The 16,107-nt window shown below is 35.6% G+C and overlaps 1 protein-coding gene and 1 long non-coding RNA gene across 8 annotated transcripts in view; one reads left to right on the top strand and one right to left on the bottom strand.

Moving 5' to 3' along the window:
• ABI2 (abl interactor 2) overlaps positions 1 to 16,107 on the top strand; it is a 167,769-nt gene that overhangs the window by 86,967 nt on the left and 64,695 nt on the right. For 3 of the 7 annotated variants that reach the window (XM_035007326.1, XM_035007323.1, XM_035007321.1), the window contains exons 4-7: positions 2,844 to 2,941; positions 5,948 to 6,094; positions 6,875 to 6,999; positions 12,561 to 12,719. In XM_035007326.1, coding sequence (XP_034863217.1) covers positions 2,844 to 2,941; positions 5,948 to 6,094; positions 6,875 to 6,999; positions 12,561 to 12,719 — 529 coding nt within the window. Of the gene's footprint in view, positions 1 to 2,843; positions 2,942 to 5,947; positions 6,095 to 6,874; positions 7,000 to 8,247; positions 8,431 to 12,560; positions 12,720 to 16,107 lie in introns of all 7 variants that reach the window. The other 4 variants (XM_035007328.1, XM_035007327.1, XM_035007325.1 and 1 more) reach the window with 2 other exon arrangements.
• The window catches only part of LOC118012124, a 58,717-nt gene that overhangs the window by 41,196 nt on the left and 1,414 nt on the right, over positions 1 to 16,107 (bottom strand). Inside the window, exon 2 of the long non-coding RNA XR_004679612.1 lies at positions 14,392 to 14,480. This is a non-coding gene — a long non-coding RNA (uncharacterized LOC118012124). The remainder of the gene's footprint in view (positions 1 to 14,391; positions 14,481 to 16,107) is intronic.

Genomic DNA, 16,107 nt, shown 5'->3' with positions numbered 1-16,107 from the left:
GAGTGGGTTTTCTTTGTCCCGACCTCATGGTGTGTTCTCTCTTTCTCTGTCTCTGTCTCTTGGTCTCTCTCCCTTGAAGTCCCCTTCACCATACAGTTTAGTCCTCCTGTGTTTTGCTGCTTGTGAGGAAATGTTGTCTCCCCATAAACTTCCCTCAAAATAGTGTTTAAGACCATGGCAGCTATCCAGTAAACTTTTTTATCAAATGATTTTATATTTGAAATATACTTTCTTAAGTTTAATTATAATACAAATCCTACCTATGATAAACTAATTAAGTTTTATTTGGCAGTTATTCCTGTTCTTTTCCCTTTTCCTCAAACTAGATGGCAATATTTATATATATATATTTTTAAGATTTATATATTAGAGAGAGAGAGCACAAACAGGAGTGGGAGCAGAGGGAAAGGGGGGGGCGGAGAGAAGCAGAGTCCCTACTGAGTGCAGAGTTCCACGAGCCCACGACCCTGAGAGATCATGACCTGAGCCGAAATCAAGAGTGGGGTGCTCATCTGATTGCACCACCTAGGTGCCCCCCAGTATTCATGTTCTGCATAGCATATTTATTGTTTTACTTAGCATAGAAGCATTTTTCACAAAGGAAAACCACCTTGAAGAAATATTGAAAAACTCTTTTAGCTTAATATAAAGGTACAGTATCAGTGCTGTATAAAATTACAGATTTTTTGGACATTCTGCAGGGCCTCTTTGGTTTCTTCAGTGATTTAAGTTACTTATCCAAACTCCATTAACCAAGCAGATACAGTCATTTGATGATCCTACAGATCATAAAATGTATCAAGTTTTGTTTATGGAAATGTCCATCAGATTTTAATTTATAGATTGTTTATTTTATATTTTTTAATTGATTAAAAGATTTCTAGAAGATACTGCAATTTAAACAAAAACACCTCAGATACCAAAACATTGAAATCAAAGTTGGAAAGCTGTTTTCAAGTATTTTAGCTATTCCATGTATAGAATAAAATTCTCTTTTACTTTTTCTGTCCCTGCTCCTTTTCCTTCCCGTTTCTAGCAAATTGATGTAGTTTAGTGTTGGCTCACCTACTTCTCCCTTGTCACTGAAAGTAACTTTGGGTTTTATGTTGTTTAAGGTTGAGCTTAAAGGACTTTGGTTACTACTTATAAAAAATCTTCTGGTATCATAAATGAAGATTACAGTTTAAAAAGCTACTGGTTACTCGTCATATTACTCCTAAAATTTTCCCCAAATGTGGATTGATTTTTTTCAAAACTTTTTCTGGCATTTTCATTTGAAGATATGATTAGCATACCCTCTGCTTATTAATGAGGGGGAGAACAAGGAGAAGTTAATCTTTATTCTTACTTGATAACTGGTTTGTTTTGTATTTATTGTTTAAAAGTAACAATAAAAGGATTTCAGATAAATGCTTCACTTTAAAAATATTGACCTCTGAAAGGTATCATTTATCATTAAAGATTGTTTTAACATCACACACAACTTGTTCACTGGGCTATTCGTTTGAAGAGTTTGTTTCTGGATATATTACTTCTTGCCTATTCAGATAACAAGTAGTATTTTAGGAGTTTTAAAAATATCATTTAAGTCAGAGTTACTTTTGACAGCTTCAATACTCTGTATACGATTATGATTTGTTTTCTTAAAATTTATATTTTGAAATTACAATTATAAATGTATTCTGATTTCAATGGTGTACTGTCTTGCAGTTTCATTTTATAAGTATAATTTGAATACTCCAGATATATTCTTGTTAGAAAAGTTAAGATCCGCCCCCCCCCCCCTTTTTTTTGAAGTGTATGGCAATCCAGAATATTAGGGGCTTAAAATAGGGTCAGGTATGAACCTATATGTTGACCATTTACTCTGACCCATTGGTAATCTCAAACAATTTGAGATTGCATTTGAACTATATTTGTGAATGACTTCTCTTACCCCTTTAAGACATCCAGATTTCTAGAGCTTTCTGTATAAGTTCTGATATACTTCTTTGGTGCCATCAGTTGTTCCCAGATTACATTACTCTCCTACCCTTGCATTTTAAGTTAGAGATAGAATAGTGAGGAGTAATGGCCCAGCTCTGATTTAGGACTCTGTTACATCTTTCCCATAATCTTTATTTTGGGCCTGAGTGGGTCTAATTCCCAGTGAAACTAGGACATTGCCAGTGGCCCCTGTATTGCTCATAATTGAATGGGATACCTCAGCCCTAACTTTCTAGTTCAGAGGTTTAGGAACATGCCTTAACTTCTGGCAGGTTTCAGGTGGGTGATTCCTTAATAAGAGCACATTAAAGAAATCTGAATTGTAAGGCTGATCCACTATTTTAAAAACTGAAAATTTTTTCGGTATATCACACAATTTAACTATTTTATATTCTCTAGTTACAGTGGATCAAAACTATAGTGCATATTTTATTGGGAAATGTGTTTTTTTTTTTTTTTATAATTGCCATCTAAAAAAGGAATTGTTTAAAGGCATTGTTTTTGAGTTTCTCTTTACTAAAACTAAAGTTCTTATAGTTATCCTATTGAATTTCAATTAAATTTATTATCAAATAATCTAACCAGTGATCTGTTGGTGTGATGGCCTAATGGCAAATACAGTCTTTGCATATAATTATGTTTACAGTCATTTGAAAATCTCATGTTAGGGAGAGTCCTTTGAGTACAACTGTAGAATAACAGTAGAGTAGAAATTGCATATGAAATGCATGGCCTCTAATTTTTTTTTTCCTCTTTAAACCTTACCCTCCTTTGTTAAATAGCATAACATTATTTCCCACAAGTGATATTTTGTTTTACTACATACAAGTTTTGATTGTTCCTCAACATTTTTTTAGGTGAGTACCCAGAATATGAAGATAGGTGGGCTGCCACGTACGACACCTCCAACTCAGAAACCCCCCAGCCCTCCCATGTCAGGGAAAGGGACACTTGGGTAAGTATGTAACTAAGTAATAATTGAAAACCATTTCATGTAGTGTTGTTGAAAACTAAACACTACATACATTTAAACTATTTTTTAATATTTGAAACAAGAACATTTTTCTCCCTAAGATTAACTTTTTTGTGTGTAACTTTCCCTTTTTCTGGGAAACCTCTTTATACTTTAAAGAGATTTTGTTTAAACGTTATTTTTCTAATAAATTTTAAATTTGAGGTAAAATCCTAGTCCAAGTTCATGATTTATTATAAATTGCACTCTAATTTCAGAAAATTTTTAGAGTATTTCATATTACATTTGACTATGCTTATTTAGACTATTCTTGTGAAGAACACTGTGTAGATTACAAAATTCTGTATATTTTGTGTTGTTATGAGAATATCAAGCTTAATTTAGTCCAGCAGAAGTGAGCTCTGGATTTGACTTCTGGTAGAAATGGCCAATTAATGTAAAAGCGTCTAACATTTTTCTTCTGTAGCATCATAGTATAAAAATTCGGTTTATTGTGGCACCTGGCTGGCTCAGTCAGAAGAGCATGCAACTCTTGATCTCAGGGTTGTGAGTTCCAGCCCCATGTTGGGTGTAGAGATTACTTAAATAAAGAAATCTTAAAAAAATTTTATCATGGAGATTTGTGATCAGATGGACATAATATATCCCAGAAGCCAGATGACTAAAACTGTGGTCCAGTTCTGCTCCTGCTCTTTTGTCTTGCGTAGTCAGCCTCTTTGCAATTCAGTTTTTTCATCTGTAAAAGGGGGTAATAATTGTCCTCTATTAACTTTTCAGAGTCATTGTACCACAAATTGGATTTTTAAAAAATGTATGAGACAAAGACAAAATGCTTTGACAACCATTGGCTTTATTATATATGCTTAAAAATTTTTTAATTGGCAATGTTGTTTTTGGCCCCCTCACCAAAAAAAAAAGAGAAAATGACAAAAAACCTAATTAATCACCATGGGTCAGGGCAGAACAAAGATGAGTTAGGATATAAAAGAGGATAGTGTTGGAAGAAGAGTTACAGTTAGGACAGTGGGAAATAAAAGAATAAAAATGAATTCCAGCGAGAAATAAGATGATTTTATTTGGGGTCAACAAAACAAATTCTGCTTAGATTAGAGAGGAAATTAGTAGATCAAATAAGATTTAAACTTCAGGGTCGAATGTTGATGACATGATAGGGTGTAATTGTGCAGAGGTAAGAGTAGAGAGATCAAGAGGAAGTATTTATTTTCCTATGGAATGTCTACATTTCTATCATTTGTAGTGCCTAACAGATGTTGTTAGCTTTTAAGTCAAGATGGTTAGCAAAGTAACCCATTGTCATCTCGAGTAAAATAAAACTTGTGTTGCTCTCAAATTTTGAAGATTTATTCATATACCAGAATTTTTTCCCTTGTGTATTAGCAAGGGTTCTGCAGGGTCATTGGAGACCAGAGCTGCTGAACACCACAAGCCAGTTGATGATCACAAACCTGGCTTTTTTGCATAGTGTTTGCCTAGCCATCATATTTTGTTCTTTTGCCCCTAATTTTTTACTTTGTTTTTGTAATTGCCTTCATTGTATTGTTCTCAGTCAGCAAAGGGTTTTTTCTTGCATGAAACAGAATGTTTTTATTGTCTGGGAAAATTGGAAATCAGATGTTTGGAAATTAATGTTTCCTATCTTATTTTTTTTTATATTTACATTGTAATTTCAGAGATGCCTAAACTTTTTAGTATTTTAAATCCAAGTTCCTGGCATTCCTTTTTCTTCTTTGGACCCAGTATCTCATTTATTGCCCTTTACTTCTTTTTAATTATTAATGTACACATGTATTTATGCAAGATTTTGAGGGTAGTAGAGTGGACAGGGTCAATGCAAAGTGATCTCACCCAAAATCAATAAACCATAACTTGAATAGCCCAGGAGAGCAGTTTTTAAAGGTACCCTGCAACTTTGCGGGGAGTGAATTATTGAGAATTTTATAAGGGAGCAACATCATTTCAGAAAAAGAAGGCTTTTTAATTTTCACATCTTGAGATCCCAGTTTTTATTCTCTCAGAAACCATAATCTTATCTGCAAAATGTCAGCTTCATGTCAGTTGAGTATTTATCATTGTCATAAAGAATTTAGAAACTTAGGGATGAGAGCTAATTTAATAATCACTAATGTGCCATTGTGCATCCTATTTCTGATCATATTTCCTTCCTTTTCTCATTCTCTTCCTTTTAAAGGAAATTTTGAGAAGAAGGAAATATATTAATAAAATCCAGTCCTTTTTGTGCTTTACAGTTCAAAACAAATAAGGTAGAAAGACTTAGATGGTCTTGTCTTTTTCTCTCCTTTTTAAATGTTGAACTCTGAGGATGTGGGGCAGGAGGTAAAAGAGAGCAAGGTTAAAGTTGAAGGAGGTGAAATGAGAATGGAGGGAGATGAGATTAACTTGTGTATTTCTGTGTATGGATATAGTTCAGTTTCTGTGTATTTACTCTATGGAAAGGGAAATGACTTGTTATAGTTGCTGTTGATCTTCAGTGTGGGGGTTGTGGAGCCAAATTCTGGATTTATTTACCCGATCTTTGAATATCTTTGGTTAGGGAGAGAGGGGTGAGGAAGATAATTAGTGCATTCATGCAGTGCAGTTGGGAAACTTTTGACACAGTACTAAAATAATTTGAACTCATCCCCCCGCCCCCCCCCCCCCGGCCAAAAAAAGAGAAGAGAGTCTGGGAAACACTGGCTTACTTGGGAGAATCTTTGTGCTGTCAGAAAATGAGTGAACAAAATTGCATTAGTACAGGGAAATGAGGTTTGAGACTAAAGAATAGCAATACTCCTCAAAACCCTAATGGCAGAGAAGTGATACTAAAGGAAAGACTGCAATTGGTAGCTGGGTTATGTTAAAACATGTTCCTGTCTCTGAATACAAATTGTATTTCACTACTGGCAACTCTTTGAATTTGTTGTGCCGAAACTTGCTAATCACACAATACATACGCTCTTCTTTTTGTAGGCGGCACTCCCCCTATCGCACACTGGAGCCAGTGCGTCCTCCAGTGGTACCAAATGATTATGTACCTAGCCCAACCCGTAATATGGCTCCCTCGCAGCAGAGCCCTGTGAGGACAGCTTCTGTGAATCAAAGAAATCGAACTTACAGGTATTTTCTCTCCCTCAGTGCAAATGTGAAGGTCATAGTACCATAATTTTAGATTACTTCAGTTAAATCTCTCTCCTTTTCCAAGCACTAAGTTCTTTTCCTCACTCTACTCCCCCAGACCTCATCTGAATCCACCTCTCTCTCCTCATGTTCTGATGCAGCTTTGAGGTCAGGAAGTTGGAAAAAAAAAAAAAAAACCAAAAAACAGAAAAAACAGACATCTTAAAATACAAACTTCTCTACAAAATTAATAGTTATAGTGGACCTGAAAAAAAGTTATGGACCAGATGTGGGAAAAATAGTTACAGATCCCATACAGGATATGGGAAACTGCAAGTTGTTTTTTGGTGGAACTTTACAGATGAAAAACTATACATAATAAAACAGTAATATGGGATGGTACATCAAGATATCATTAGAAATAAAATTAATCAACCTGTTTAGGAAAACTGTGTTTTTATTATAAAACAAGTTTCTTCAGAGCATAAAAGTAATACTATTTTTACGTGTTGAACCCTATCACTTACCACTTATATTTCTGCAGAATTTTTCCTTCTTTCTCAATGTCAATTTCAACCATCTTTTGATGCTTATTAAAAGGTGGTCAGAACAAGTTTCTTGAACTCAGTGTTTTTCCTGTTTTACTCAAATTAGTACATGAAGTGGAGGGTTTTTGCATTATCTTTCCTTAGCAGTACTCATTTCAGAAAGTTTGGGGAAATGCGGGTGGTGTCTGACTGTATATAAATAGTCCTGTTTGGGCGGCTCTCCTTTCTTCAGCAGCAGCGGGAGCAGCGGCGGAAGCCACCCGAGCAGCCGTAGCAGCAGTCGCGAGAACAGTGGAAGCGGGAGCGTGGGCGTTCCCATTGCTGTTCCTACTCCGTCTCCTCCCAGTGTCTTTCCAGGTAACACATGAATGGTGCCTCATCTTCGCTGGTCTTCTTTGAATTTGAACTCAGTTTCTGACTTAATTATAGTGGGCTTTCTTCCTAATCAGGATTTTTTTTTCCTTCAGGACTCCATAAATGTTGGGGAACCTTTATGCATTTGTCATTTTTAACCAGGCGATTTCTGAGTTTATGCTCACATGCGTCTCTGTTATTTGGCTTTGGCCTTTGGTGCCGTGGCTCAGTTGGTCCTTTGAGGTTTCAGGTACCTCCTGGGTATGACCACGTTTACTTCCAGGTAGTGTTACGACATTGCATATGTTTGGACACAGTCCGTGTTAGAGTGACATTGGTAACAAAGGATTGGACAAATTTAACGGTAGTTCTGGCAGTTAAATTTAGTGGACTTTTGGAACTTAATACTCTCTGAAATACTACCCTTTTTTCCCCCCAAAACATAAAAATGTGCTTGTTTAATGTGAAGACACCGAAGTTAAAATTTAGTTTTAAAAGCATGACACAGAAGACCTAGGGATAGAATTTTTAAATTTAATTTGCTTATCATGATACCAAATAGATAATATCTTTTTAAAAATCATGAAAAAGATTTGTGTTTTTCTAAAATTTTTTTTTTTAAGATTTTATTTATTTATTTACTTATTAGAGAGCGAGCGAGAGAGAAAAGCATGAGAGGGGGGAGGGTCAGAGGGAGAAGCAGGCTCCCCGCCGAGCTGGGAGCCTGATGCGGGGCTTGATCCCGGGACTCCGGGATCATGACCTGAGCCGAAGGCAGTCGCTCAACTGACTGAGCCACCCAGGCGCCCCTTTCTAAATTTTTTTTTACCTAATATGTTTTTGTCTGGAATATGTGTTTATTTTCTGATTTTTGTAATTCAAAATGGAATACTGTTTCCTAATGTATTATGTTTTATATATTATTTACAAAATACAGTGCTAAAAATTACAATATAAAGGGAACATCTTTCTTCCAGAGTAGTGGCTTTCAGGTAAAATGGAATGCTGTTTTTAATGAATTAAAAAATCTGTACATTACCCTGAGCATTTTGAATTATTTGCTGCAAACCAAATAATCCTTTAATATAAGCTTCATTCTTTTTTTTTTTTTTTTTTTTTTTACCATTCTCTTCTATTCTTTGGTTAGTGTTAAGCACTGAATATTTAACATTAGGTTCTCTAATGCCTTTTCTAATCCCACCTAATGGGCCTGCCTCATTAATGCTGCCTCTTACTCCTCTTTCCCCTCAGCCCCTGCTGGCTCTGCTGGTACTCCTCCCCTTCCTGCTACTTCTGCATCTGCCCCTGCCCCTCTTGTTCCTGCTACTGTCCCTTCCTCCACTGCCCCAGACGCTGCTGCTGGGGGGGCCCAGGCCCTTGCTGATGGCTTCACTTCTCCAACTCCCCCTGTTGTTTCTTCCACTCCCCCCACAGGTGAGTACGGCTTGTTCCTTTGGCAGGCACATCCAGTCATCTGGCTCTTTTACCTGGAGCTCTGGCTTTATGACTTTTGTTTGTGCCGTGTGTGTGTGTGTGTATGTGTGTGTGTAAAATCTGAAGAATAATGGACTAACTTAGAAAATGGCATTCTACAAAAAGTAGAATTTCCTGAGGAAGGGTAAAGTTCACATACACTTTTCCTGCAGAGTAACACAAATATACATTTTTTTTAATTGCTTGAATTTCACTTACTGGAGATTTGTGAATTTAGTATGGAGCCATTTTCTGTACAGTTTTGAGGTGGTGGTGTTAGAAGTAGTGTTGCAGATTAAGTCTTTAACAAAGACTTAAGGAAATAATTTTAAGGTATATTTTATAGGAAATATTTGATGTAACAGTTTGGAAGTCTCTGAAGTCTATCAAAGCAGCTCTGGAAACACATAGACAATAATGGACTTTTTAAGAATTTCAGGTTTACTTAAGTGTTACTTAAGGTTGACTGGTGTTTTAGTTTTTAAAACTGCATCCTAAAATCTGTCTTGATGGGGAAGGGGGAAAAGGTTCAGTTGCTACAAAATATATTTGCAAAGTTAATAGTGATGCTGGTTATTAGCAAACAAATTCTTTATCTATTATAAAAATGTATGTGTTTGGACATACATCCCCTTAGCTTGTTAAATACTTCATAGAATATATATTTAGCTCTGCTGCTATAACCAGATGTTTAAATGTGTTAAAGGGCACTTTTAGCTAAAATGGATTTTGGATGGTGTTTTATGGGTTAGCTTCTATAATAGAAATTTTTAAGAAAAGCTTTCCATGTAAACGTAAATGTGGGCTATTCTTTGATCTACACACGTTTCTGTTAGGCCAGACCGTCTAGTTAAATATAGGAATCTTGTTATGCTCCAGCACCAATGAAGTAAAAAATACATCTTGAAGTTGGTTGTAGGCCCAGAAGGAACAGATTACTCCCACCTAAGAGGCAACATTTTTGTAATAAAATCATAATTTAACAGGTACTGCTTCATAGTCTGCACTGAATAAACATTTGTTATATGAATGGATAAGCATACTTTTTCTTAACAGAAAGCAAGGTGAATGCCTTAATAATAATTTATGTCAATATACTCTCTTTTATACTGTCTTTGAATCACCAAGTACTTTTTTCTTTTCTTCTTAAGGTATAAGTTACATACAGAAGAATTCACCCTTTTTAGCATGTACGTTTGTCAAATGTATACAGTGATGTGACCACAGCTTCAGTCAAGATGTAGAATAGTCCTATCATCTGCACATTTCCTCTGTGTTCTTTGTAGTCAGTCATTCCTTTTTACTTCTAGCCCCTGGCAACCCTTTGATCTGTTTTGTTTTGTTTTTGTCTCTAAAGTTTTGCTTTTGTAAGAATATGTAAATAGAAGCGTATGGTATATAGCTTTTGGGGCCTGGCTTTTTGGCACCAGTGCATTTGAGATTTATTCATGTTGTTTCATGTTTCATTATTTTGCTCCCTTTTATTACTGAGTAGTGTTCCATCATTTGGATGTACCACAGTTTGTTTATCCCTTTCCCCGTTGAGGGACATTTGGATTATTTCCGTTTTGGGGTTTTTATGAATAAAATTGCTGTAAGCATACACACGCAGACTTTGCGTGAGTGTAGGTTTTCAATTCATTTGGGTAAACACCTAGGGAGTAGGATTGCTGGCTTGTGTGGTAAATGAATGTTTAATTTTATGAGAGACCATCAAATTGTTTTCCAAAGCAGCTGAACACACCACCACCAGCAGTGCGTGAGGCTTCCCTGCATACTTGTTAGCACTTACTATTGTCAATTTGTTTTTGTTTTTTTGATTTAGCCAGTCTAATAGGTATACAGTAATTTCTTGTGGTTTTGATGTTCATTTCCCTAATGACTAATGAGCTAGAACATTTTTTTGTGTGCTTCTTTGCCATCTGCTTATCTTCTTTGATGAAATGTCCTTTCAAATGTTTTGCTCCCCTCCACACACCTTTTGAGTTGGGTTGTTTTCTTATCGAATTCCTTTATTCCTGAATGTAAGTCCTTCATCGATTATACGATTTGGAAATATTTTCTTCCATTTGTGACTTACCTTTTTATTCTCTTAATGGTATCTTTAGAAGGGGAGTTCTTCATTTTGATTGCGTCTAGTTCATTGATTTTTTTTTTCCTTTATGGATTGTGCTTTCAGTGTCATACTTTCAAACTTGTTACCTTACACAAGGTCACAGATTTTGTTCTGTTTTTTTTTCTAGAAGTTTTTAGTTTTAGATTTTATAGTTAGGTCCTTGTTAATTAAACTGTAGTTTTGTTTGCTTTTTTAACCCAAAGCAAAGTAAATGCCTTATTAATTGAATGAATAGAGTCTTTTATGTAGTGTTTTTTAATTACTGAGGACTTATGTGAGATTTTAGACTGGATCTAACTTTATAAAATTCATAATGGTTTAATTATCAGATGCTTTTAACTTGAAAATGGTAGGTTTGTATTAGTTTGTTACAGATTGATTACTAAAATGCCAATAATGTATTTGTATCTGGTGATTCAAATGACAGAATTTACCTTTTAATTAATAATTTATTAGTTTATATATTTTTACATTTTTTTATCATTGTTACAGAGACTTGACAGATTATGTTTAAGCTTGAATACTCCAGATTTTTTGTCCAACAGAATTGATTTTTAGGTTTTGATGCTGTCATAATGTAAAATTAAATGATACAGCAGATCTTGAGTACTTTTAGAATATTCTTTATATGAGTTCATATGAACCCAAGTTTGATAAAGTTACGGAGTTACTGAAGCCCAATTTTACTCAGGTAAATCCTTTTTTTACGATCATGGGTAAGATGAAAAATTGCCAGAAGCGTTTTTCTTTCTTTTCTCCTTTCCCCCTCCCTTTCTTGCTTCCTGCACTTTCTCCTCCTCTTTGCTCTTCCCTTTCTCTCTCCTCACCTCCCCAGGTTCTTCCTCTCTCACTTCTGCTCCCTCCCCTTCCCTCTCCTCCTCTTACCTCCCCTCCTTTCATGCCTGCTGGAGTGACCTCTCATGGGTGCTCCAGTGCTCTGTCTGATCCATCTGTAATAGTAGGCCTTCAGCTGAGTGACGTTAAGTGGAAGTGGAGTCAAGATAAAATTTAGGAACTGGATTGCATTAGGGAATTGGATAGATTAAGAAAGAATGTCTCTAGTTAGCATTAGCTATTGAAATACTCAGCAAAATTGAGTGGAATTGCTAATAAATATTACAGGTTTGAAGATAGTATTACAAGTAAGATATATTTTGATTCACTTTTTTTGTATCTTAACTTTTTTCTTAATTGTAAATTTCTTAAGCTCTGATTTTAAGACAAAATAATCTAGCTTTGGAGATGGAGATTTCTGATTGAATAAGATGTGTTTAATTTGGAATTATGTCACCTGATTGCTGAAATATTTTGTTTTCCTTTAAACTGCTTTGCCACCTTAAATTTGCTGCCATTATTATTATTATTATTTTGGATAAGACCGTGTGTCAAACATTTTTTCTTTTGCTTTCTCAAATGTCATTCTTGTTTAGTTTTTTTTTTTTTTAAGGATTTATTTATATATTTTATAGAGTGGGGGTGGCGGTGGGGAGGGGCAGAGGGAGAGAGAATCCAAGCAGGACACAGGGCTTGATTTCAGGAGCCTGAAATCACCACCTGAGCTGAAACCAAAACCAAGAGTCAGGTGCTTAATCCACTGAGCCACCCAGGTGCCCCTTGTCTTGTTTAGTTTTTAGTGGCCATTTTTGGGGGGTAGAGGAGGAAGTAAGCCATAAATTTTAGTTGTGATGATTTGAAACCCTATCAAATTATTAGTTTAATAAAATTGTAATTAGTAATCTATTTAGAACGTAGCTTTTCCAAACCTAATTTTATTTACCTGTTTTCCTACTTTGCACTTTGATGTCAGCTGACCAATAACTGTGACCTTGCATGATGTTTATCAGATAGCAATTAAATTAGCTAAACATTGTTATTTTTAATAATCTTATTAAGATTCAGGCAGTGTACCTAAAGCATTTCATTGCCTGAGATAATTATCTTTTAATGACAAATTTATGCTCTGTCCCTTTTCCAGGTCATCCTGTTCAGTTCTACAGCATGAACAGACCTGCTACTCGCCATACTCCTCCAACAATAGGGGGCTCGTTGCCCTATAGACGCCCTCCTTCCATAACGTCACAGACAAGCCTTCAGAATCAGATGAACGGAGGACCATTTTATAGCCAGAATCCAGGTTAGATTTTCTTTTGCATTCTGTAGAATATATCTAATTAAAAATTTCAGTTACAGGGGAAAAAACCTTTAATTACAAATTACTAACACATAATAGGTGTTTAGTACTGTTGAATGAATGGAAGAATGACTACAAGGTTGCTAATACTGTATCATTCGGTTCCTTTTTTTTTAATCAGTACATGATTTCCATATAAAGTTGTAGAACTTAATTTTTCTGAACAGAATCTTTGATTGTGCTAGTGATTGTTTGCTTCTAAGAATAACGTTGTGGTGAACAGTATTTCCTTCTTATTTAATCAGATATCCTTGCTCTATGAATAACAAATAATGAAAATTGAGTGTTCATGAACAGAGTTCGTAAGTGGTATAGTAAAAGAGAAATGATATTTTTGAACTATTTGTGCTAGGCAGTTATACTATCTTAATTCTCATACCAAACCTATGATGGGAAAGCTAGGACTTGGACGGATTGATCCAGATATTATAGTCATCTTTCTGTTGCATCATGCATACCGAAAAAATTAATCTGGCACATATTTAAACCATATGTAGTCATTATTTTTGCTTCTTCCCCAGAGAGGGTAAGAGCAAATATTAGACCCTATGACTATTGTGGACATGGTATAGCAACTTACTGTGTTTTTCTGGATTTTTGCCCAGAGGCCAGTAAGCCTGTGTATCTTTAATATTAGGGTCAACCCATTCCATCTCTGATAAACCCTGAAACTGGTCTACTGTGGCTACTACCTTTTGGTGAAACCTTATTTCTTTGGAGTCATGCAGAAGAAATTTGATCCTCCTTCTACATAACTGCAGTTTAAAGAATGCTTTTATATATATTATCCCATTTGATTCTTATAATCATGTGATCATTTTCATCTGTATTTTGTAGGATGAGAAACAGGTGACGTCAGGTTAGAATTTGAACTTAGGTCATCTGCCTCTAAGTTCCATGTTCTTTCTTCGTACTCGCCTCCCTACCTTCAGATTTTAAAAAAATCTCTCTTTTACTCTCCTAGTCTTCTCTTTGGTGGGGGGTGGGGAGGTGAGGAGGATATCCACATTGTGATATAAAATGCATGAGAGCCAGAGACCCTGTCAGTCTTTTATACAGTTTTATCCTGGGAATAGTGCTCAGTAAATTCACTGGTTTTCTGTGAGATGGAAATCTGGCAGCACTGTTACTGTATTTGGTTGAGTTTGAAAGGGCATTATAACATAGGAATTAAAATATGGAACACCCAGTGTCCAGTGCCAAGTCCTAAGGGTACAATAGTTGTTTTCTAATGAGATTGTTTCAGAAGCAAGTTAATGAAAGGAACACTTTGATCAGGGCTTAACTGAAACCCCTTTGGTTGTCATTGATTCTTAATAATCTAGCCAAAGAAATAGGAACACCAATTTATTATTCATCTGGTCAGCAGCAAAGAGGGTCACCAAAATAAATAGAGCTAAGCACAAGTTAACAGTTTTTAACCTTAAATATGAAGGTGAAGGCCCTGGTGGTAAAGAAGTATGTGTGTATACACATGCGCATACACACACACACACACACACAACTTGTACATTTACGTATATAGACCTAGTTTGGGAAGTGTCCTAGTTCAGGCTGTTGTCATAATGTGCCATAGGACAGGGTGACGTATAAATAACAGAAATTTATTTCTCACAGTTCTGGAGGCTGAAAGTCAGATCAGGGTGCTAACGTGGTCAAGTTCTGGGGTTCTCTTCCAGGTTGCAGACTGCTATCTTCTCATATCTCACATGGTGGAAAAAGAGAGGGAGTTGTCTAGGTCTCCTTTGTAAGGGCACTAATTGCGTTCATGAGGGGTCTACCCTCATGACCTAATTGCCTCCCAAAGACCCCACCTCCTAATACCATCACATTAGAATTTCATGAATATGAAATTTAGGGATACATAAATATTCAGTCCATAACATTAAAAAATCAATAATAATCAAGGTCTTTGGTAATAGATAATCATGTATTTTACTGCTCACAGTTTCTTACAGCAAAAACTAAAAAATCTAATTCATAAAGTAAAATGTTGGTTCCAAGAAATGTGACTGTATATAGTTATATGAGAGAGGAATTTATGAACAGGTATGGTGTTTTACACAGGGAAAATATCAAGCTGTAACCATTGAATGTTCTTAATAACAACTAAAAAGAAACAGTGAAAAAATAATATTGGGTTGGTAGTATTGCAGAAGAGAAGCCAATAACATATATCCTCTAAATGATAGTTAAGTTACAGCATTACCATAAATTTCCAGAAGAATACAGATGTGGTGGGGCTTTAGCAAAGTATGAATAAAGAGCAGTAGCAAGAAGCAATTTTCAAATCCTTACATTAGGCAATCTTTAGGGTTTGTTAGAGAATGCTTACTCTTTTTATTTTTTAAAGAATGCTTACTGTAATGAGAGCAAAAAAACAGGAAAACAACTGAAAAGTGTTACATTCTTAGATGACCAAGTAAACCAGATAGACCCTTTATACTGATTATTAACACAAGCTGTGTTTTTAAACTTTGTGTTAATTTGCTACTTTTTCTTGGCATAACATCTTATGGTGATTTTTTTGCTTGAAAAGGAATAACAATGATCCAATTCTTTTAACCCTTCTGAAACTACAGAACTGATCATTATTTGGTAACCATATTCTTTTCCATCAAAAAGCCTCCTTACTGAGGTGCCTGGGATCAAGCCCCGCCTTGCCTTGGGCTCCCTGCTCAGCGGGAAGCCTGCTTCTCCCTCTCCCACTCCCCCTGCTTGTTTTCCTCTCTCTCTGTCAAATAAAGAAATAAAATCTTTAATAAAAAAGCCTCCTTACTGAGTATGATTAGTTGAGTTCACTTTTAAATACTCCCTGCTGTTCATGTTTAGGAAATATTGCACTCTTAAAATGAATTGCTTAAATCATTTCCTTCACTGCAATGTAAAATATAAGCACTTAAACTTGAATGTGCTCTCAGATGTCTATAACCTCTAACGGTGGTGTTTTTTTTTTTAAGATTTATTTATTTATTTTAGAGATGGTGGGGGAGGGGAGAAGAAGAGAGAAACTTAAGCAGACTCTGCACTGAGTGTGGAGCCCACTATGGGGCTCTCACATCCCTGAGATCATGACTTGAGCTGAAACCAAGAGTCGGACACTTAACTGCGCCACTCAGGTGCCCCGGTGGTATCCTTTCATGGTTTTAAAAGTAGTATTTAGAATGTTTATTATGTCTGATTTTCTCAGAGTATTTATAAATCTGTAGAAATAAGCTGTAAAATTCCAACTTATTTTTTCAAAATGCTTTGAAGTAGACATTTTAAAACAGTAAGCCTCAAAGATTATGCTCCAAAGGATTTTATAAATAACCAGGAAGGTCATGTTTGG

The sequence above is a fragment of the Mirounga leonina genome, unplaced genomic scaffold, assembly GCF_011800145.1.
Source record: "Mirounga leonina isolate KUSES-001 unplaced genomic scaffold, KU_Mleo_1.0 Mir_151, whole genome shotgun sequence".
In the NCBI taxonomy this organism is placed as follows: Eukaryota; Metazoa; Chordata; class Mammalia; order Carnivora; family Phocidae; genus Mirounga; species Mirounga leonina.
This window is presented reverse-complemented; position numbering and strand designations above follow the sequence as displayed.